The sequence below is a fragment of the Kryptolebias marmoratus genome, linkage group LG17 (genome assembly GCF_001649575.2).
Source record: "Kryptolebias marmoratus isolate JLee-2015 linkage group LG17, ASM164957v2, whole genome shotgun sequence".
Classification (NCBI taxonomy): domain Eukaryota; kingdom Metazoa; phylum Chordata; class Actinopteri; order Cyprinodontiformes; family Rivulidae; genus Kryptolebias; species Kryptolebias marmoratus.
Window position 1 is genome coordinate 14,239,953 of NC_051446.1, and position 21,906 is coordinate 14,261,858.

The following is a 21,906-nucleotide window of genomic DNA, read 5'->3' on the forward strand; positions in this document are numbered from 1 at the left end:
AGTTATGTCATTCCAAAGATTTCCCTCTTGCCTTTAAGTTTAAGAAACTCTGCCTTTCTGAAATGCTTTTGTAAATACAGTATTGTTATTTTAACAATAAAATATATTTGTGGTGAGATGTCAAAACAGTTGGATTTTTCTTTTTTTTTCAGTTTTGCATCAAAGGTTTTCTTCATTTTTCCAAACAAATCTACACTTCAATTAAAAAAAAAACCATTTATTTCAGTTTAAAAAAAGTGTAATGAACCAGAGCATTTAGATGATTATCACCCACTAACAAACACAAAAGAGCAATAATGTCTTTGTGTTAGCAAAATATCGTGTGACCTAGTGGAGGGATTTTAATGAAACTCTCAAAAAGTGCCATTGGATGAAAATCTAACTGATTAACTTTTTGTGGTGATTTGGCTTTTTCTGGGTTTTGTTTTAGTTCTCTGGTTTGTGTTTTGGTTTTGTTTTCTATTTTTAGTTATCTGGTTTTTGTTTTCTTCTTGGTTCTGTGTTCCTTGTGTTTGTGTTCTCATTTCCACTCTTCCCCAGTCATTCATTTGTCTGTTAGCCACGCCCATCTTCACCTGTCCCGAATAAGTAATCATTCCACCTGTTCCCACTCACCTCGTTATCCCCAGTCTTTAAAACCCGGTCATTTCTCTCCATACCTCGCTGGTCCATTGTCTAAGGTTTGTCTAATGTCTGTTGTTGTTTGCCTATTGTCTTTCCGTCTCTTCATGGTTCCGTTACTCTGTTTGTCTTTTTGTTTTGCTGCCACATCAGCTGTTTGTTTTCATTTTGTTTATTTAGTTTAATAAATTAGTTTCCGTTCCCGTACAATGAGTCTGCGTTCTGGGTTCGCCTCCGTCTCCATCGTTCCTGACACTTTTGGAGTCAGCTCAATTCAAGATGGCTATCACAGCTAATCAACTTTAACAAACACAAAAATGGCTACAATTAATTGATTTTTACAGATATTGAGCTAAAATCTGGTGTGGTAGTAGCTGACAGTCATTCCCAACTCATACTGTGAGAGCTACCTGATCAAACTATCTCTGTTTTTGAGACTTTGCCATCTCTGTCTGTCTGTCTGTCTATTAGCAAAATATCTTATGAATCATTGGACGGCTTTCAACTTCACTTTCTTAAACTGGGAGTTTATCTACAACTGATTAACCTTTGGAGTCAACCCAATTCAAGATGGCTTCCACAGCTGACTGATCTTAGAAATCAGAAAAATAGCTATAACTCAGTCAATGTTACAAATATTGTGCTAAAGGTTTGAGTGTTAATAGCTGTGAATAATTCACCCTCTATGTCTGTACCTACCCTGCCCTCTATGTCTGTGAGCAAAATATCTCATTAACCACAGGACAGATTTTAGTGGAACTCTTAGAAAATAATCACTAAATATTGCTCTACAACTGATTACCATTTGGAGTCAGTTTGATTCAAGATGTCCACCACAGCTGATCAACCTTAGAAAACTCAAAATGGCTACAAATCAGTCAGTTTTACAGATGTTGAGCTAAAGTTTGATGCGGTAGTAGGTGAGAGTCAACTTTGACACATAAATCTTGCAAGATTTTGCAATATTGCACGAGTATAACATCATTTACAAGGTTTGACCAAAATGGCTTTAATTCCATCCCTTGTCATCACAAGATGATCCTGGTTTAACTCTGTCATAAAATATGTCAGGTGATGTTCATTCTTTCAAGGAATGTCAGGTCTTTAATTTTAAGTTGCACAGGTTTTTAAAACAAAGCCTTCCATGTGTTTTGGTTTATTCCCTTATTTGGCTTCATTCTCATTGACATCCAGTGTTAAATTCAAAATCTAATATTGTGTGAGGGGAGTGATGTACAGTGTCAGGGATTTCTTCTGGTGTAAGCAGAATATCACAGATTGCTGATGCACTCTAACATGGTGGATTAGCTCATGCGAATGGGCGTGAAGAGATGGAAGAACTGAAGCCTGGAAGATGACAGATGTTAGTGGGTGGCACACGCAGGTCTTATTCACATTCAGCCTTCAAAATGCGGGGAGAATTTCATTTCTGCCCCGAGTGATGATTGAATACATATGAACTGGAGGGGAGGAGGGGTGGGGGGTGTACAGCGCATCAACAAGGCTCCACAGCGTGAGCAACGGGATTCTTCATGACAATAATATTTGAGTTCATGCTGCGAAAAAAATGTGCAGAAATAATTTTGTGACAATCAGAGTCCAAGCCTGAGCCTCGTGCGGGATGATTTGATTAAACAGACCAGCCTCATGGAGTGATGTTTACGTCTTACTACGCTTTGTCTCTTTGCTCAAATGAACACCAGCTGGCTTTGCTTTGATTTTGAGTTTGTTTATTTCAGAATCAGCTCAATTATTTTGCAGCAGGCTTCCACTGTGTATCTAAGATTAATCTGCAATAATGTGAAATGCGCACACACATTGGCACTTGAATTTGTAGATTGTGGTAGATTATGATTAATTGCACAAAAAAGGCCTTAGGAATACATAATAATAATAAAGGCCTAGCATTCCTTAAAGGATTGCCTATCACCCACAGCCCTTCAAGCCAAAGTTTTAGATAAAGATCATCTCCTGTTTTATCTGATGTTGAGAAATGACAAAAAGTTGTAGCCATTTGGGTCAAACTTGGAAATAGTTATGTGCAATCTCATGCAATATTACAAGATGTCACGCTCAGAGTGTGTTGCGAATGATTCTCAGCTACTACCGTATCAAATATTAGCAAAATATCTGTAAAATTGACTGATTTATTGCCATTTTTGTGTCAACTAACGTAGATGAACTTTGGCAGACATGAGTTGAATTCATTCCAAAATGTAATCCATTGTAGTTGTACATCTAGTGATAACTTTCTGAAAGTTTCATTATAATCCGAGCAGTAGCTCAGCAGGATATTTTGCTGACAAACAGCGTTGACACCAACACTTAATGTCAACATTTTCGGCAAAAATGTCACCCAATGAGCAGCACTCACAGTATGTGTTGTGAATGACTCTCAGCTACAACTACCACAATTTTTAAGCACAATATTTGCTGAACGGACCCAATTAAAGCCTTTTTTGTGTTTAATAAGATGTTATGTTTAGGGGAAGTAAAGACTTGAGGATGCAGCCAGATAAGAGGAAAATTTAAGAGTCAGAACGAAGAAAAAATTAAGAAAAAAGGCTGAGGGGGAATCAAAAGATGCAAAATAACCAAACTCAGGGAGACACAGAACAAACCCAGACAGGGCATGGAAGCCAGACGGAGCTTAAGAAGGGTGGGGTAGATGAGCTAAGTGGTGACAGGTGAGACTGATGATTACAGGGAACAGGTGTGAGTGGGAGGAGCAGGACGGAGGCAAAGGGAAAATTGGCCAATAACACATGGAAACACTGAAAAACTAAACACGAGGAATCTCGAAACAAACAAGGAATTATCTAATAAAGACACAAGGAACAACATGACTAAACCAAGCATATCAAAAAGGAAAACAAGAGACTCCATGACACAAAATATAGATATCATGTCTTTATGATAGATGTGCATCCTGTCATTATTTCTTGGAAGTTTAATCAAAATCAATAAAGTGGTTCATGAGATATTTTGCTAACAGACAATAGAGTTGATTAAGAATAGTTCAAGGCAAAATTTTAAACAAAGATTTTTCACTTATATTGTGTGTTTTGTATCAGTTTCAGCTACTACCACACCAAACTTTAGGTTAATACATGTAAAATTGTCATTTGCATCATTTCAGGTCAGTCGGCTGTGGCGGCCATCTTGAATCGGGTTGACTCCAAAAGTTAATCAGCTGCAGATCTCTAATGATTCCTTTCTGCAAGTTTAATAAAGATTTGTCGAGTGGTTAAGGAAATAGATGACTAGATGGTTGACTAGAATTTTGAATTTGATCAACATTTGTCCATTTCTGTGTTATCTTGTGGTTTTCTGGTTATCAGATTCATTATTCATCACCCGTAAGCGGGTTCAGAGTACATTTTATGTGAAAACATCCTCGTTAGTTTGTGATTCCCAAACTCCGTGAACCTCCTGTATCAGATTCCTGGCTGTGCAGAGGAGGCGAGATGTGCAGATGCAGCATCTTCCAGCTCCAATGAGCTATTTTGTGCTAAAACAGAACACCCACTCCAACACAAAGAATGCGATGTTTCTGGGTTTCAAAATTAGACCCAAATACAAACCGAAACAGCGAGTTCTCTTACAGTGAGCCTCCTCCACGGGAGGAAACGCAGGGCTGGTTTCTAAAACGAGAAGAAAATTTCACGGCTCTTCTAAATTAGGATCATCTCAGTTGCTATAGCAATGGAGGCAGACGACCACACTCTGAGAGTTTGTGTCTTGTGAATAAGAAAGAAGAAAAAGAAAAGAAAAACATTTACTGCAGTAAATCTGTTCATAAATAGGTTTGCAGTGACCTAAAGACATCAGAGACAAATGTAGGTTAAATATAGTTACTTTCTGTTGTGCATCATTGGGTGCAGGCAGGTTTTATGCCACTCTCTTATTACATTTTCCAGACTTGTCACATTCCTTTGTTTGTGCTGCACACCTCTCATTGCTCTAATTTTTTTTTCACCCCCTGCCTTGTCTTCTGTCTCCCACATTGAGGAAAATGAGAGCATCCCTTCCTATTCGCCCCCCTGCTGACCGAGTTTACAACTTTCAGATCTTCAGCTGCTATTTTCCGGCAAAGAGCCTGAAGGCTGTTTTGTTAAAAGGATCAAAGATGAAAGAGCGGTTCGAGGCACAGCCAACACTGATGGAGTGATTCATCTGTAGGTGCAGAGGCTGGGAGCTGAGGTGACGCAGGAGGTTTATAATACAGGACAACATGTTCCCCCGTGGCGTTGCAAATGACCAGCTATAGGTGCAAAGGCTTGCCTGATGAAAACGGTGTTTCTGTGAATATCCAGACAAGCTTTGAAGCAGTTTAAAAAGTCTACTTGGTGCACAAAATGACAACTTTAACTGTTTCTTTCAAAAGTTGTGTTTTGAGGAGTCAGTATCTTACCTTTCTGTACACAGAAGTCAGCGTGATCTCAGGTTGGAGAATCAGGGAGAAATACTCAAAGCTAATTGTTACTCAAAGCAAATTCACACCATCCAAAGTAATTTCAATTCAGTTTATCAGCGGTTTGACCAAACACTATATTAACCCTTTTAAAACCACGGAGCTTACCGGTGACACCGCTGTGCATGTGTTCTTCAAATTACAGTAACTCTACTCTACTACTTCGTCCAATTTTATTTTGCAATCTCAGAATGTTCAATCTGCGCTTTTCAAGAATTTATAAAAAGAAAGTTGAAGAAAATTCAATTCCTTTTTTTGTCCTTTTCTTCTTATAACACACAGTTTTAGGTATTTAATTATGTAAGAATAGTAAATACATGACAGATTTTGAAAGTTTTTGTAAAGGGTGTATTTTATTTTCATGTAGGGCTTTTCATGTAGTTTTGATAAATATATCTATTAATTTGGTGCTAAAAGTATTTTACACATGTTTGCATTACTGCTATGCTGTCAATCAAACAAAGTGTTCCTGGAATCAGTTAGCTATCATTTTTTGTGCTTTGTTGTTATTTTCTTTCTATTTTATGTACAGGACTTTGGCCAGTAGAAGTTGTTTTTAAATGTGCTACAGAAACAAAACTTCAACTTGAAGTATTAGTTTATTAATGTTTCTTCGTGAGAAGGTGAAGCAATCAGGCTTTAATTTCTGATGGTTTCAAAATCTGCCTGCCCTGCCTCCCTGTGAATTAGAACGTTATAATTAAAGTGAACTATATTAAAACATTTTTCAACTGTTTAACCAACAACACTAGTGATGCAGCTTCAGGTTGCCAACAAGTGCCGTATTTTGTCCTATTTATAAATTTTAAATATATATATATGAGAAGGATTTCTTTTTTTTCTTTTTAATCAAAAATGCTGACAAAACCAGGACAGAATCAGGACCGTAAATGTTCTCCCCATCGTTCACGCTCACCTCACGTTACCCACATCAGCCGTTACTGAAAGAGCATGACTGAAGAGGATTTAACTCTTGATTTCACAGAGACAGCTGCATCCAGAGAGATCACTTTCCCTTCTGTGAACTCTTATGGACCACCAGCTGAAGGCTTAACATCCAGATTTCTCCAGTTCTGGGAAGCAATTTGATTTAGATGCAAAGTTTGTTTTTTTGTTTTTTTTTTCTTTTTAAAGCTGCAGCTGAGGAATAATCCAGCACTGCTGAACCTTTTACAGGCAGGGTCAGACAGATAAATATCTTCCTCCTGCTCAAACCTTCTGGTATGACCTTACAGAAACATATTGATACTAACGGCCAAACATCAACTTATGTTGGGAAATTAGTCAGACCTTGAAAATAAAAAATATTATGTGTGACCTCACACGATAATGTGAGATGTCACGCTCAGAATATGTGTTGAGGATGACTCACAGCTACTACCACATCAAGTTTTACCTCAATGTTTGCACAGCTGACAGAGCTATAGCCATTTTTGTGTTGGATAATGTCAACTTGGTGTGGCGACTTGGATTGAATTGACTCTAAAAGTTAATCAGTTGTAGACGTACATCCAGGGGTTGTTTCCTAAAGGCTTCAATAAAATCTGATCAGTGGTTCATGAGATACTTTGCTAACAGACAGACAAAGCTGACTGGAAATAGTTCATGGCAACATTTTAAAACAAAGATCTTACACAAACTCGTGATATGTCTTGGGATCATTCTCAGCTTCTACGGCACTAAATTTCAGTTCATTAGCTGCAAAATTGACTGGGTTGTAGCCATTTTTTTGTTTTTTTAAGGACAGTTTGGTGTGGCAGCCACTTTGAATCAGGCTTACTCCTAAACATCAGCTGTAGTTACATTTTATGATTAGTTTCATTAAACTTTGTTCAGTGGTTCATTTGATATTTTGGCAACACACAGTGTGATAATGGTAAGCATTTCAATCTCAGCTGCAGAGTCTTGACAGATAATTTGTTGTCTGTGTCGTGAAACCTGATGCTGCCTGAGCACTGCAGGACTTTTACCCCTGCCACCAGGCTGCCGCAGCACTTTAAGGGCAGAGAATATCACAAAGGACAATCTTCTACTCGCTCCACAAACGTGGCGTGTCACGGCTGACCTTTCCGTCCTCTGGCACTGTCTGAACCGATTAGCTTTGCTCCATGGCAGAGTCAGACTCACCGTCTCCCACTGTCTGAACAACTCGAGCTAACTCCTCCTCTCTGACACATCAGTCGAGATGCAGCTCGAGGAAGAGGCGGCGGGGACGACGACCGTCCTCATCCTCGGTGCCATATTCCAGCTGTCCTTGAACTGCTTTGCTCTTCGAGGACAGATAACTCCAGTCTATCTACAGATGTGTTAATTGGGCTTTTCAGGACAGAGGCTGGAGCATTAATGTAGTCTGGAGGCTCAGTGGTGAAGCAGACAAAAGACTAAGCCTTGGGATATCGCATGTGATTCAAGCTGACCTTCATCTAATAGGCTGGGGACTCCACAAAGCTGTGCTGAATAAGCTTTAAAAAAAAAACAACAACAAAAAGTCACACGTGCCTCAGAAATACCCCAGGAGCCGCAGGATGTGGTGCATAAATTTATTTCAACATATATTAACATGTTGTTTATTCTTTCCCTTTGTTAAAGACACAATATGTACAATATTTACAATTATTAGATTCGAAAATGAGATTTGCTGGCACAATATCTGTTCGTCATTGGATCAGGATAAAGTCGAGGAAGGCTACACTTTAAAAAAAAAATACACTGGATATAATTCAACACTTTATTTTCTGGAATAACAGTCGACGGGGAACAACAGTTCACATTTCAGCTGTCTAATGATGCAAATGACACTGACGTAAGAATGCCACAGTTGGTTAAATCAAAACAATGCTTTCTGTAAACAACTTCTATAATGCTGCATTTAGTTATTCTGTTCCACAGAATAACTAAATCTGCAGTAGGTTCTATTTTATACACACTTTACTCTGTATACTGTATATCATGATGCATTAAAATAAGACACTATGGGTAAAGCTAACCTATATGTTTGTTGTTTACAGTTTGAAATTTTGGTTGTTGCCTTAAATTATATATCCTTTTTAAACTATGAAAAAAATAATTGGTCTATTGGGCCCCCCAAAAAAGGTCACATTTGTTTAAAAGTGCAAAGAAAATGAGACCGCATGAGATTTTGTAAATAATTAATTAAAGAAGTTTTGTGTCTGCTTATTAAAACTGTGACCAGTTTATTGGTCTTTCTAATGAATATGTATAGAAATTTGTCATATAAACTTTTAAAGGGATACATTTTTTTAAATGATCTTTTTTTATACACTGAGCAACTTCAGCGTCACCTATGGCTGCCAAAGTTCCACTTTTATTCTGTACCTTCCTTCAATATTTCTTAATTAAAGAAGATTTTAGTTTTAAAAACATAGATATTTTGTTTTGTTTGGTTTTTCTGGCTGTTTACAGAATGTTGAAACTAGATTTATGTAAATTCAGGTTTCTGCTTTAGTAATAAAACTAAAGGGACATTTTTTTGTGAGTATAACATAAAATTTTCATATTTTAAGAAAATCACAAAACCCCTAATTGTTTTATCATAAATTATAACTTGTACTAAACAAAAGGATTGTTTTTACTCTATCCAGATGTTACTTCATTTAAAGGGATAGTTCAGATTTATTGAAATGATGTTCTGTGGACAGGTTATGAACAATGAATAACTTACCTGTTGTAGAAAGCTCTTTCAGTGGCCTCAGTTTAGAGAAATAGTTTATTTTTGACCAAACTGATGAGCTAATGGCCGATTCACATGAGTCTGAAGCCAAACCACATAGCTGCAGTCTCAAAAAAGTATTTGTTCATGCAAATCTTATTTTATAAAGTTTACACCTGAGGTAACTAGGTTACATCTGTGCTGTGTGGCGATGGGGCCTGAGTTCCAAGTTTAGACATTGTCTTCGGGTACAAACCCTTCTTGGGAAGTAGATTGTGGGCTCCTAAGCTCACGATCGTCAGAAAACAACTGCAGTAAAGATGTATATGAAAGGTTATCTGTTGCATGTCTCAAGATCCCAGCTTATCACCATAAAGGGAATTGAATGTATTTGAATTCATACTGTTAAAGTCCGTCCTAGTGGGATATATGTGTGTGTTTTATTCTACAACTGGGTGGGGTAAATGTTTATAAAAAGAAGAAGCCACGAGAGGAACGGGGGATTTCACTGATTGGGCCAGAAGTCTCAATTCGGCACAGACTCTGTTATTTCGAATAAACTCTCACTGCTCAAGAATAACTTATGTCTGTAAAGTCATTTCTTTGATCATTACATCGCTGCTGCAATTCTGAAGACCCAGAAGAACGTCCATCATTTGAAGACACTTCACACCAATATCTGTTTCACATTTTGTGGTATTTCCAGCAGAAAAATAATGATATTTCTGCAGGAATATTCCTGCTACTGCTAGCTGCCCCCTCTTGAATTAGCTGTCAAACGGGTCAGAATTAAACTCTGTTTCTGCAAACTGATGTCATGTGAAGAGCTATCTACAACAGGTAAGATATTAACTGTTCAAAACTTTCTACAAAACCCTGCTTCTAAAAATCTGAACTATCCCTACAAGAAGCACTATGAGCTGAATAGCCACTTAATTCTTGTAATTTTTCTTTTCTACATTGTCAGATAGAATATTAAATTGAAGAAGTGTTTAGTCTTTTGTTGTTATGGCAAACTACTGAGTGCTTATACATTGACCAATACTCTGTCTCTCAGTGTATAATACAACCCTCTGACACTTCAGGCTCAATCAATAAGGATTTAATGACAGATCCCATCATCAGCTTTGATTAGGTCTGATGAAGCTGCATAACGACTTGCTCATAAAGTGCAGGAAAATGTGTTTCTGCAGAAACGTGTCTCTCGGCATAATAAGCTAAGCAACTATCATGCGGGTTTGTGCAGGAGGGGGAAGAAACAAGTTGTTCCATTAGTGTTCAATTAGACTCAATTCTCAAGAAGAGGACCGACACTGAACCTGAGAAGGACTGCCACTGAAGCGACAGAGGTGACGAGCTGTCATGGGTGGAAAACGAGAAACACAGACACGCGCACCTGGCTGACACGAGACGAATTCAAGTGTGAAATCTAATGGTGCCGAGCGCGCGGCGGCACGGAGCGTTTTGTGCTTTTGAGGCGCTTTCATAATTAGCCGTCTCCCGATGAAAGCCGGAGCTGTTACATGTGTGATCAATCAGCGTCTCGCACGACGTCGGTCGCTGACACAGAGGCCATCTTCCCAAGCAATAAACATCGGGGCTTTGCTGTTCGAGCAATTTGTTGGGATGAACTGCCCAACGAGATCAAATTAAAGTGAGCAGGAGGACTGGGTCAACATGTTCTGAGCGGTGAGGTGTCAACCTGCAGCACGGCTCTCATTAGCTTCAACTCAATCAATGAAGGTCTGACAACTTAAACTTAAAACTGAAAATACATTTGACTCATGTTAAGGTCATAGCTGCAAAAATCACTGATTTATGTGTTGAACCTAAAAAAAAACAACCCACCTGATATACTTTAGATAGAAACCAGAACAGAAGTTGCTACAACGTTATACAATGTAACTGGCTTTAGATCACACATCTATAGATTTTATCTGTTGAGCTAGACCATCCATTTAGTCAGGTTCTGTTGCTACATACAGTACATTGCCCCAACAGTGACTGTAATACCTCCATACTCTTCACTGTTGTAGAAAATTAGTACAGCTACATTAAACTACCTGAATTGACGGTGCACTCCTAGAAATATCATGTTATGTACAATATAGTTATAGTTTTTCTTATGCTCCTTTACAAAAATCTTGTGCTTCAGCATTTAAAATACAAACAAACTTTTAAAACACACACAGGTAGAAAAGGGGGGAAAGGGACATTTCCGTATCTTTTCTTTGTTCACTATTTTCAGTCAGAAAATGGACGCTCCCTGTGTTTTCTTGTGTTGTTGTTGTGTTCATCGGTGCCACGTGTTGTTTTCCAGTTGTGATCAAACAGAATCCATCCCACTGAAGAGTCCTGAGTTGACGCCTACCGTTGAGAACCTGTCCGTTCAGGCACCGTACATGAAAAAACGAAATAGTCGTCTCATAGAAAATGCTACATTATGTTTTAATACCTTTCCTTTAAGTCCTAATCTTGGACAAGTCTGGTTTTACGCACTGGAAGTTGGCAGGAGGTCTGAGAAATGGCAGTCAATTCCAGAGTTGTCTTCGGCCTACCGACAGCTAAAACTTATAAACACTGAAGTATAGAGACATGGAGTAAATTTAGGTTTAAAATAATTAGCACCGCCACATTATATGGAGAGGAAACACCAATATGAGGTTGGCAGAATGAGTAGCTTCTTAGAGGAGCATCTAGGGACTCTTAAATGCTGCCTGCATGGCTTCTCCGCTTAAGAAGCAGTCTTTGGTCACAAATCAAAACTTCAATCTCATTGAATATCAGTGATAGGCTGTCCAAGTGTCTACCACTGATTGATGACGTCCTTTTCCACAGCTTGGAACTGGACCCTGAGTTTGTCTTTCAAGGTTTGAGTACCTCTCCTTTATTCACTGAGTCTCTGTGGTAGTCATTAACACCTCTTCACAGCTTGTTATTACTGTGAAAAGCCATCTGTTTTTTAGCGCCAACATTAGCGTTGTCACACACAGATTTCTATGGCTGTTGCCATCACCATCTGGCTTTTGTTCTTGTCTCGGCCTGGAGATTGATGCTGTCCGGACTCTTCTCTGGGAGACAGCGGGTCGGAGAGGACGCTACGTTTAAGAGGCGCTGGGCGCAGGCAGGATGTTCCTGGAGGGGTGGACGGGTCAGGGTGTCTGTGGGAAGAACGTGATGACAAGGAAGCCGTGCAGCTGCCGGTGCACACTCCTGAGCTTGATCTCTCGCCTCTTTTTGCCCGGTAAGAGGCTCTGCGCCTGAGCTCGCTGACCAGCTCATACTTGATGAAGCAGAACACGTCCTTGACGCCACAGCGTTTTTCCGGCTCGGCAGCGAGCAGCCTCTGGAACATGCGCAACGCGTCATCTGTGAAGCGGCGCCACTGAGATGGGTACGTCCCCACTGGGCAACCTGCCTTCTGCCAGCGGCGAAACTCCTCGTAGAAGGCGTCGGCCGGCAACGCCGCCTCCCAGGGGAAATTACCCGTCAGCATGCAGAAAACCAACACGCCAAACGCCCACACATCCAAACTGGTCGTCACAAGAAAGCCGTCCGAGCGGTTAGCTCGGCACACCTCCGGTGCCGTGTAGGGGATGGTGCCACTCACCCGTTTCACCCGGCAGCCTACCCGTCGGGTCATGCCAAAGTCAGCCAACTTGATGCGGCGGCATTCACGGTCAAACAACAGCACATTCTCCGGTTTGACATCTCGATGCACCAAACTTTTACTGTGCATAAAGTCCAGGGCCAAGCCTAGCTGTTGCATGCAGCGTTTGACCATTTCCTCAGGCAGACCCACCTGTAAAACAAACACAAAGTGAGAACATTTGAACTCTCATAGGCACACTCTACTCTGAGAGGTGACACAGTAAAGGAGCCTAATGGTGAGAAGGTGACAGTAACAATACTAAAAGTGGACATTGGAAAGTACAAAGAAAAGTCATATCCTCTAAAAAGGAAAACCAAATTAAGATCTAGTTTGAAATTCAACTGCAATCTGTTTGAACAACTTTTTAAAAGTCCCCTAAATTCAAGCATTTCTTGTACATCAACTGGAATGGGACTAAAGCACAGTGAGAGCTTTGGTGCAGAAAGAAAACCAGAATGAACACTCCAATCCCTGGAGAGCTTGTTAAAACTTCTCTTTCTGAACACTGGGGCTGATTGGAGTGACTCGCTTTTGGGCGAGAATGGTGACTGGCTGGAGGAAGAGCTGATAGCGCTACCTGTGGCGGTATGATATCAAAAAGGTCTCCGGCGGGGGCGTATTCTTGTCCGAACACGTAGCTGTCCTCAGTCTCGAAAAGCACGTCGAGGACTTTGATGATGAAAGGGCTGCAGCTCAGCGAGCCTGTTAAACTGTATTCTCGCAGGAAACTTTTGAGCTTCGTCTTGTTCTTGGTGACAAACTTCAGTGCTATCTTGTTGCCTGTAAAAGGCAATAAGGCAAAACACACAACGCAATTTAGATTAGATTCTGTCTGACAGGTGCTTCGGGTGTCTTAAATTTTAAAATTGGCATCACTATTGGTTTACAGTTAAAGCAAACCAGCGGGATTAGCACAGAGGCTATATCTTGTATCGTCCGTGCATCAACTAACTCACCCTGTGTCCTGTGGGCCACCAGGTCCACCTTGCCATACGTGCCCTTCCCCAGCTCGCGGATGTGCTCGTACTGTTTGGCTACATCTGCTGCAGACAGGGAGGTGATGGCCAGCGCCTGCATGTCCTCCACCGGGACCCCTCCGCAGTAGCTCGTCTTGGATGTAGGGGACCCTCCGCCGCTGCCTGCCCGTCCTGGCCCAGACGGAGAAAGAGACAGGCTCGTCTTGACACTATGTGGCAGGCTGAGGAGGAGAGGAAAATCCTGTTAGAGTCTTGATGATAAATGGAAAATTAATTTATGATTTCTTTTTTTTCCAGCATATATTGCGCATTTCATTCTTCCAGCAGGACAGATGAAACAAAAGTAATTTACCGGACCCTCATTTCCACGTGATCAATACAGAGAAAGGCATCAACATGGCGAGAACTTTCCGTAAATGTATTGGACTTCCTGTGACTTCTAGATTACTCTGACGGGCTTTCAGATACGGGAGACCTCAGACAGCACTTACTGGCAGGCAGCTATGGAGAAATCAATAGATGGAGGGGCTAACAAATGGCAACAATTTTAGAGAGCTGACAGCATCGAGGGCTGCATGCCACAAATAACAGGTGACCAGTCTACATTAAAAAGCTGGTGTTGCTTTGAAAATGATTCTGTTTGCATTCTGGTTACTCTGCGTTTTTTTATCAAACGGTTGAAGCTGAGGAAAAAATAACCGTGCACTGTTCGTTACACATATTACATGTAGGTAAACATGCAGTTGTTTTAGTTGCAATCTTCACATGGAGTTAAGGGATGTGTGGCTGTGCATGCCTCCATTTGCAATCGGACAAGTTGTAAAAGCTAAAACGATACAGCAGATCTTGCTAAAGATTTTACTCATCTCTCTTTAGCAGTTCCCTGCACACACAATCAAATTTAATCATCCAATCATGCACAGCATGCACACACACAATACTAATAGGCACCAAATCAGGAGAAACCATTTCAGTGATGGCTTTATTTCATCCATCAGTCATAGCTAAACGCTTTTGCTTTTTTATTTTTTTCTGTTTGTCTTTTTTCCCTGCAGCCAATTTTTATAGCGGCGCTGCTTTAAACCAGGTTCAAAGCCGTAAATGTGTCTGTCACTTGCTGGGTACATTTTGTGAAAAAAAGGGCTGAATTAGCGCAACACTGTGGCGCTGAATGTACACGGTAGAAAACCTGGATGAGGAAGTTTAATTCAGATATTCTGAGGGCGATGGTCGCGTGGGAGGAGTGAATCTAAAACAAGGCACAACCCTTTGCAGCCTTGTGTTCTTGACTCAGTGTTCTCTTTTAAAAGTAAGAAAGAGCTTGACTGAAAATAGAAAGGGTGCCCCTCACACCACATGCATCCCCGCAGTTAACACTTGCTTCTTGATTTTATCTAAACCGTGGAGATGATTATATAAGAAAACATGAATATTTTAGCCAACTCATGCTGAGCGTGTTCAATAGATTTCGCCTTCAGAGAGCTAACTTGAGACTTGAGCAGAGTCCAGGCCAGTTAGTAGTTCAAGTGTAGTGATTAAACATTTAAACGGGACAAACAGACAGACTGACAGACTGGTAGCACATTTTCTCTGACCGCCCACCTTGCGTGGCCCCATAGCCTCAATCAGACAGAACTGAGGAGAGCGCAGGGAGCGCTTGTTTACTGGCACCGGCTCCTTCCAGTCAGCTCCATGAGCAGAATGAGCAGCTCTCCTAATCACATTACTCATTACTCGGCTCCTACAAAGACAACTCCCTCCCTCCTGCTCCATTTCCTTTGAAAAACTAGATTAAGAGTCCGAAAATGTGATGAGTGGTTGGTCCTTTCTGCAATGTGACCCAGAAAACACAGTATGGAGCCTCCGAGGTGTGTCGATAAAGTTATATCTGGGAAGATGATTGTGTGCAAGTGCTTCTGTGTGAGTGTTTGGGAGGAGAGGCAGGGGTGGTCTGATGTATCAGTGGCACAGAGACACTCTATCAAAGGCCCTTTGTGCTCTCACCTCTAAGAGGGAGCAGCTGTGAGCCTCAGAACTGCAACATTAACTACCTCCGATCTGCCGCGCTGCCCTCGACTCCTCTCCGCTCCTCTCAGGCGGAAAAAGACAAGGTAATGTTCACACGCTCCACATACAGATGAGCATCCAGCTTCAGACATTTAACTATCTGGAGGGTTTGAGTCATTCTCTCTTTTAGACCTCCTCCTTTTTTTTTTTTTACCTGCATACGTTTGCTAGTCTGAACACAATCCGTCCTGAGCCACACAAGCAGCTTGCTGTTACCTGGATGTCTCAGAGTAAAAAAAATTAAAAATAAATAAATAAATAAAGGCTGCTCAGCTGCCAGCTGAACAAAGATAATTTAACAGACATCCTTAGGAAAATTCTGAAGAACCAGCTTTTTTTTGTATAAAGCCTTTTAAATGAACTGTTAATTAAAATTCTTCTCAAAAAACGTCTGTTTTGTCAGGATTTTATTTGTGTGGTGCCACTCAGATGAGTGTCAAAAAATAGCATTTTGGGGTACACATTTTACTGACTCTCAATAAAACCTGTCCACTTGCAACAGAATCACCCAAAATGGATATTAGTGCCAGGCCTGAACAGGGCCTAACGGTTATTTTAGAAAACAACCCCATGAGCTGGCTGCTTATTCAACTATTTTTATGTTGCTGTTGCAGGAGGAGCGAAAAAAAAGGGTCAAATTTGTTTTCCTGATTCTATCAAAAGAGCCCAAAGAAACAACCAGACAGTAATTTCCCCCCAGAAATACATCAACAATTTTGCTCCATTTGGCTATTATTCAAATTCAGAACAGCACTTCTTTTTAGTACTAACCACTTTGAGTGTTACTCAAAAGAAAGCAGTTCCCAGAAAAGGAAAAAACATCCAATTTGCTGCACAAATTGAGGTTGCCCTCAGCTTAAATACTTGTAATGACTTTAACACCTGATCCACTCAAGCAGAGGCATCATAAAACTACCTGTATTTTAGTTTTTAGACTGTTAGACAGCGGTGGTTCATTTTTATTGTGCACACGTTAGCATATTTAGACCAAGATTTGATTTGAAACCACCAATGTACATGTTTCCAGCTTAACAGAGACAACAGCACTGCGAGAAAAAAAACCTGTTGAAAGCACGAAAAGGGACAAAATATTGTAGTCATTGAAGTAGTTCACATTTAAGCAATGAGCTTTATTCACCAGATTGGTTTTGGCTGTGAAAAACAGCTGCTAATTAGAAGACCTGACAACATTCGGCCGCTGAAGTTAAGAGGCAATATTGTATCTGTCTGTGTGAGCCCGTGTGTGTGTGTTTGTGTGCCTATAGCGTTAGCAAAGTGTCACATGAACCACTGGATGAATTTTAATGAAACTCTCAGAAATTTATTGGACGTACATCTGCTGCTGATTATCTTTGGGAATTAACCCCGTTCTAGATGGCCGCCACAGCAAAGCAACCTTGGAAAACACAAAAATGGCTGCAAGTCGATCAACTGTGTCTGTCTGTTAGTAAAATATCTTCTGAACCACTGGATGGATTTTAGTGAAACTCTCAGAAAGTAATCACTGGATATCTATTTATAAATGATTAACCTTTGGAGACACCTCATTTTAAGATGGCCACCACAGCTAATCAACAATAGCAAACACAAAAATGGCCATAACTCAGTAAATCTTATAGATGTTGAGATAAAATTTGGTGTAGTGGTAGCTGAGAGTCACTCACAACACATACTTTAATGGATGACACGAGATCTTACAATATTGCTTGAGACTGGTCATGATGTGATTTTCAGGATTTGACCAAAACAGCTAGAACTGTCCCTTATAATCATGAGGTGATCTTAGCTTCAAATTCTGGCATAAAAAGCAGTGATTGATATACATTTCTCCAAGGAATGCTAGGCCTGTAATTCAGTTTAGTTTTAGGTAGAGTCATTGTGGTTGATGCGTAGCAACAAAGAAGGTTGTCCATCCCTCTGTTTTAGACTATCTGACACCTTAACTTATGTTCTGATGGTTTATGTACGCCGTGATGCCATTAACTGCTGCAAGAACCAGCTTCTCTGTTCTCAACTAGTTTATTTTTGGACGAAACGCTCCAAACTGCTCAAAATAGTCTGGAGCCTATTTGATGTTTGTCAGAGAAAAGGAGGGAGTGAGTAAATGATGCATTTGAAATGAGCTGTGACAGCGGCAAGGCTCGAACAGGAAAATGGATTCAGAACTCTGTGATTAACAAAGATGTAAATCAAGCAATCGGGGCATCATGGGGGAAAAAAATGTATTTCACCGCACACAAAGCACCTATTGCTGAGGGATGAATTCAAATCAGCCACTTTACACACTTGTCTGTTTAGTCTCATCCCTCTTTTGTTTCATTTTTTTTCCTCCCTTCTCCTGTCGGTTTCTCCAAACAAGCTACTAATGAAAGAAATAGACTGCAGAGCCTCCCCCACGTCTTTACCTCTCTTTATACTAATGGACTAGCTGCTTCGCTCTCGGCAAAAGGCTCGTCATGGATGAAGACAGATCTCTCGGTTTACTGTCAGGATGCCCAACACGCTTTGCCTCTGGGTCAAAGTGAAGCCGCTGGGTGAAATCCAAAATGACTAAAGTTGTTTTTTACTGTCTGAAAACAGACAGTAAAAGTTTTATCTTTTTTTTTTTTTTTTTTTTACTGAAAACGCAGCGTAAAATAAAAGGCCTTGCATTCATTGAAGGAATGGAGGTAACCCACCGCCTGTCACGTCAGAGCTTTAAACAGACATCATCTTATAATCAGAAGAGACAGAGTTGTGACTGTTTTAGTCAAACCATGTAAATGATGGATGCATTGAGTTAACTCTAAATGGTAAGCAATGGCAGATGTATTTTCAGTGATTACTTTCTGAGAGTTTCATTAAAATCTGTCCTGTGGTTCATGAAATATTTTGCTAACAGACAGTGTTGAGTTTTAAGCAAAGATGTCACACAATAAATTGTGCTTCAAGTATGTGTTGGGGACGACAAAACCACGACAAAACAACATTTTAATTCAATATATGTAAAATTGGCTGGGTTGCTGCCTTTCTTGTGTTTCCTAAAGTCGGTTAGCTGTGGTGGCCAACTTAAATTGGGTTGGCTCCAAAGGTTCCTCAGTTGTAGGTGTTAACCCAATGATCACTTTCTGAATGTTTCATTAAAATCCATTCAGTGGTTCAAGAGATACTTCGCTAACAGACATGCAGTGCTAATTGCAAATAGTTAAAGCAAAGTATTAAAAACAGATCTGACGTGATAAGTTAGTCCTCGGAGAGTGTGTTGTGAACAACTCTTAGCTACTACCACACTAAATCTTAGCTAAAAATCTGTTAAATTGGCTGAATTGTAGTTATTTTAGTGTTAGCTAAGGTTGCTTTTTCTAACGATTAATTTCTGAGAGTTTCAATAAAATCTGAGCAGTGGTTCATGAGGTATTTTGCTAACAAATGGTCAAACAAACTCACAGATATGAGCAAAAACACGATCACTTTCAGCAGCGGGCGATAAAGATATAGATGGCACTTTTTTTTTGTCTTCCTGTGTTTGTATTCATGTCATTCAGTCGAAACTAAAAGGGTTTCCTAAAGACAGTTTTAGAACTCTGTGTTCCCCACCCGGGCAGCTTTCTCAGAGAGACTCATGAGCTGTTGGTTTTTGAATCTCTGTGAACACACAGATAAAATAAATAAATAAAAAAAACACCTCCTGCCAAGCTGTGGATCGACCCAGGCCACAGACACTCGCTCTTTGACAAATCCCCTGTTCTCAGCTCTGCTCAGCTCCCATTTGGACCCCTGTGGGGCCCGCTCTAGACTAACTTTGTCTCTGCTCCCTCTCTCTCTCTCTGTTTTGTGTTACAAACCCAATAAAAGTGACCTCAGCCTTGTGGCTGAAAGACTTTAGGAGAAATGTTGGCACCCAGCCGCCTCCTGCTGGGATGACCAGCAACTCAGGAAGGAGTAACCCAAGGTGAAACATCCCGTACAACGATGGGAGAGGAAATTAGCTTTGCAGAGACACATCAAAGCCATTTTTCTCAAATTACATTGACAACTAATTACAGTCACATTAAAGACTATTCTCAATTTTCCACCAGAAACTGGGCTACAAAGTAAAGACATGGACTCATATTGTATTTATCACCCACCACCAAAGGCAAACGGGCAGTTTTTGCTGATGTCTGTTTGTTTGTGTTTGTCTGTTGTGTTAGCAAAATATCTCATGATCCACTGGACAGATTTTAACAAAGCTCTTAGCAAGTAATAATTGGATGTGCATTTACAACTGCTTAACTGTCAAAGACATCCCAATTTTAAGATGGCTGCCACAGCTAATAGACCTTAATTAACACAAAACAGCTCTAACTGTCAGATTAACAGATATTGAGCTGTGGTAGTAGCTGAACATCATCCTCAACACATACTCTGAGCACTAACAGATCTTGCAATATTGCAAGAAATTGAGTATTCACAAATGGTTATAGCTTAATTCTTTCTCATCATTAGATCATTTTAAAACTCTGGCATAAAAGGTGGTGGGCAGTGATCTTTCATTTTACCTAGCAGTCCAACACACCAACTAATTCAAATAAGAAGTGAGTGAAAACTCCTTTTTTCACTGGAGGTCAAACTTACCTCCATCTGCAGCCTATTATACCAGCAAGTTAGAATGTTTTTGTTCATAAAGTAATGAGGAAAATAATATTAAACAATCACCGTTAGAAGAAAGCTAAGATCTGGCAGAGTTCTAGGATGTATTCCTTGGATGACTAATCAAGTCCTGTTTGTTTTTTTTGTTTTGTTTTTTTAGTAAGGCTCATAAGAACTGGAGCGGAGCTGCAGTCTTATATGGTGCAGCAACACCTGCGCAAATATGACCTTCACAGAGGAGTCGTCGGGAGAAAATGTGTTCTTACAGCCTTTCATTTGACATTAGGAGTTTGGAAGTGGACATTTAAGCAGAGCAGATGTAAATTTGGAGATATGCCTTACAGGTGTAACTAGACCTCCTGGCTGTTGGCAAAAGATATGTTTGGAGAACAAAGGTGCACAATTAAGAAAAAAAAAAAGGAATAGATCAATCTTTAGGCTTGTGTTTCTGTCAGTGACTCAGGGATCATTTTATTTGGAGAGGGAATGGATCCAATGCACTCAGTAGCACCATGGCTCCATCTGTACAAAAGGCTCCCAATTCAAAAAAAAAGAAAAGAAGCTTTCTTCAACAGGACAATAATCCTCAACCCAAAATGAGCGATAGACTAACTAACTTGAGGTTTTACCTTGGCCCTCTAATTTGTAGAAACGCCTCAACAGAACAAAGCTTGAGAGATGGCAAAAACAACAACATTTCTGCAGGAGAAATGAGCAGAAATCCTCGAAACAAAACCCAAAAGACTTATAGCAGCTACAGCTTTGATAAAGGATGCAAACCCTGTTCATTATTAATGTAATTCAAAGCAATAAAAGATTTAACCCAAATATTATTTCGTTTAATAATAAAAATGTAACATTCCTAATTGTATACCTTTTTAAAATTAGGTCATCTTTTGCTCGCTTATGATTCAGAGCGGGAGAAATGATGCCGGTGGTGTCGTCTGCGATTTGCATACCGCTGCTTCCCCGGGCAGTTTCCCTTCATCATGGCAGTTTTAAAAATGAGGGCTTTGGTTCCAAATATTTCCCCGGACACCTGATCATGAATGCCAATCATAATAAAAATGCGAGTCCTCCCTGTGTGTGGCGCAACAAGAGGAACGCGCTGTAATGCAACCCTCACTCCATGACAGCCTCACAACCCCGTATAACCTCCTGTTATAACAGACAGGCTTCATCATCTGTGGAGGACGAGAAGGAGGAAGAATCCAGCGAGGCGAGAACTGAAGCGTTCCTTCCTTTCAGTCTGCGTCCCTTTGATGTCAGAAACATGGGAGAAATCTGAGCCTAATATGAGCTGGGCGAAATGGGGATGTTGCTAAATGATGCAACAGCAGTATAAGATGATTAGTTATGCAGCTCATTCAGGATAGCCCCGAACCATAAAGTCACTAATGTTGATTAGTTAGGCTGCATCCACTGAACTCCTCTGTCCCCGACTTTTAAGCTAAAAACGGCCACGCTTTAAAAAGGACATTCTGGTCATTTTTTATGGGATGTTCTGTCATCAGTATTGAGCATCCTAACAGCTGCAACATCAGTCACAGAACAAGTGGCAAGCCCGGTTTATATCGTTTTTGTCCGTTTTATGAGACAACTCTTTCACAAAATGTCTTACATGTATGAAGGAACACCACATTAGCTACACTTTTGCGTTTGTTTAGTTTGTCGCCGTTTTCTCAACCAAACGACGTCCGTGTCACAGTGCAAATCTATTTGCGCCGTGCTTAGACTTTAATAGATGGACAAAGCATCTCCGCCCTCTCGTGTTGTTCAGAATTAAACCTAAAATATCAGTGTTTTTTTTTGTTTTTTTGGGGGGGGGGGGGGG

General features: G+C 40.4%; 1 protein-coding gene across 1 annotated transcript in view; it reads right to left on the reverse strand.

Annotated features, from left to right (window-relative positions):
* Positions 1–7,809: 7,809 nt before the first annotated feature.
* si:ch211-183d21.3 (serine/threonine-protein kinase SBK1) overlaps positions 7,810–21,906 on the reverse strand; it is a 17,354-nt gene continuing 3,257 nt past the window's right edge. Inside the window, exons 2-4 of the mRNA XM_017418517.3 lie at positions 13,374–13,615; positions 12,995–13,197; positions 7,810–12,567 (exon numbers count right to left, since the gene is read on the reverse strand). Of these exons, the coding sequence (XP_017274006.1) occupies positions 11,749–12,567; positions 12,995–13,197; positions 13,374–13,615 (1,264 nt within the window). The 3' untranslated portion in view covers positions 7,810–11,748. The remainder of the gene's footprint in view (positions 12,568–12,994; positions 13,198–13,373; positions 13,616–21,906) is intronic.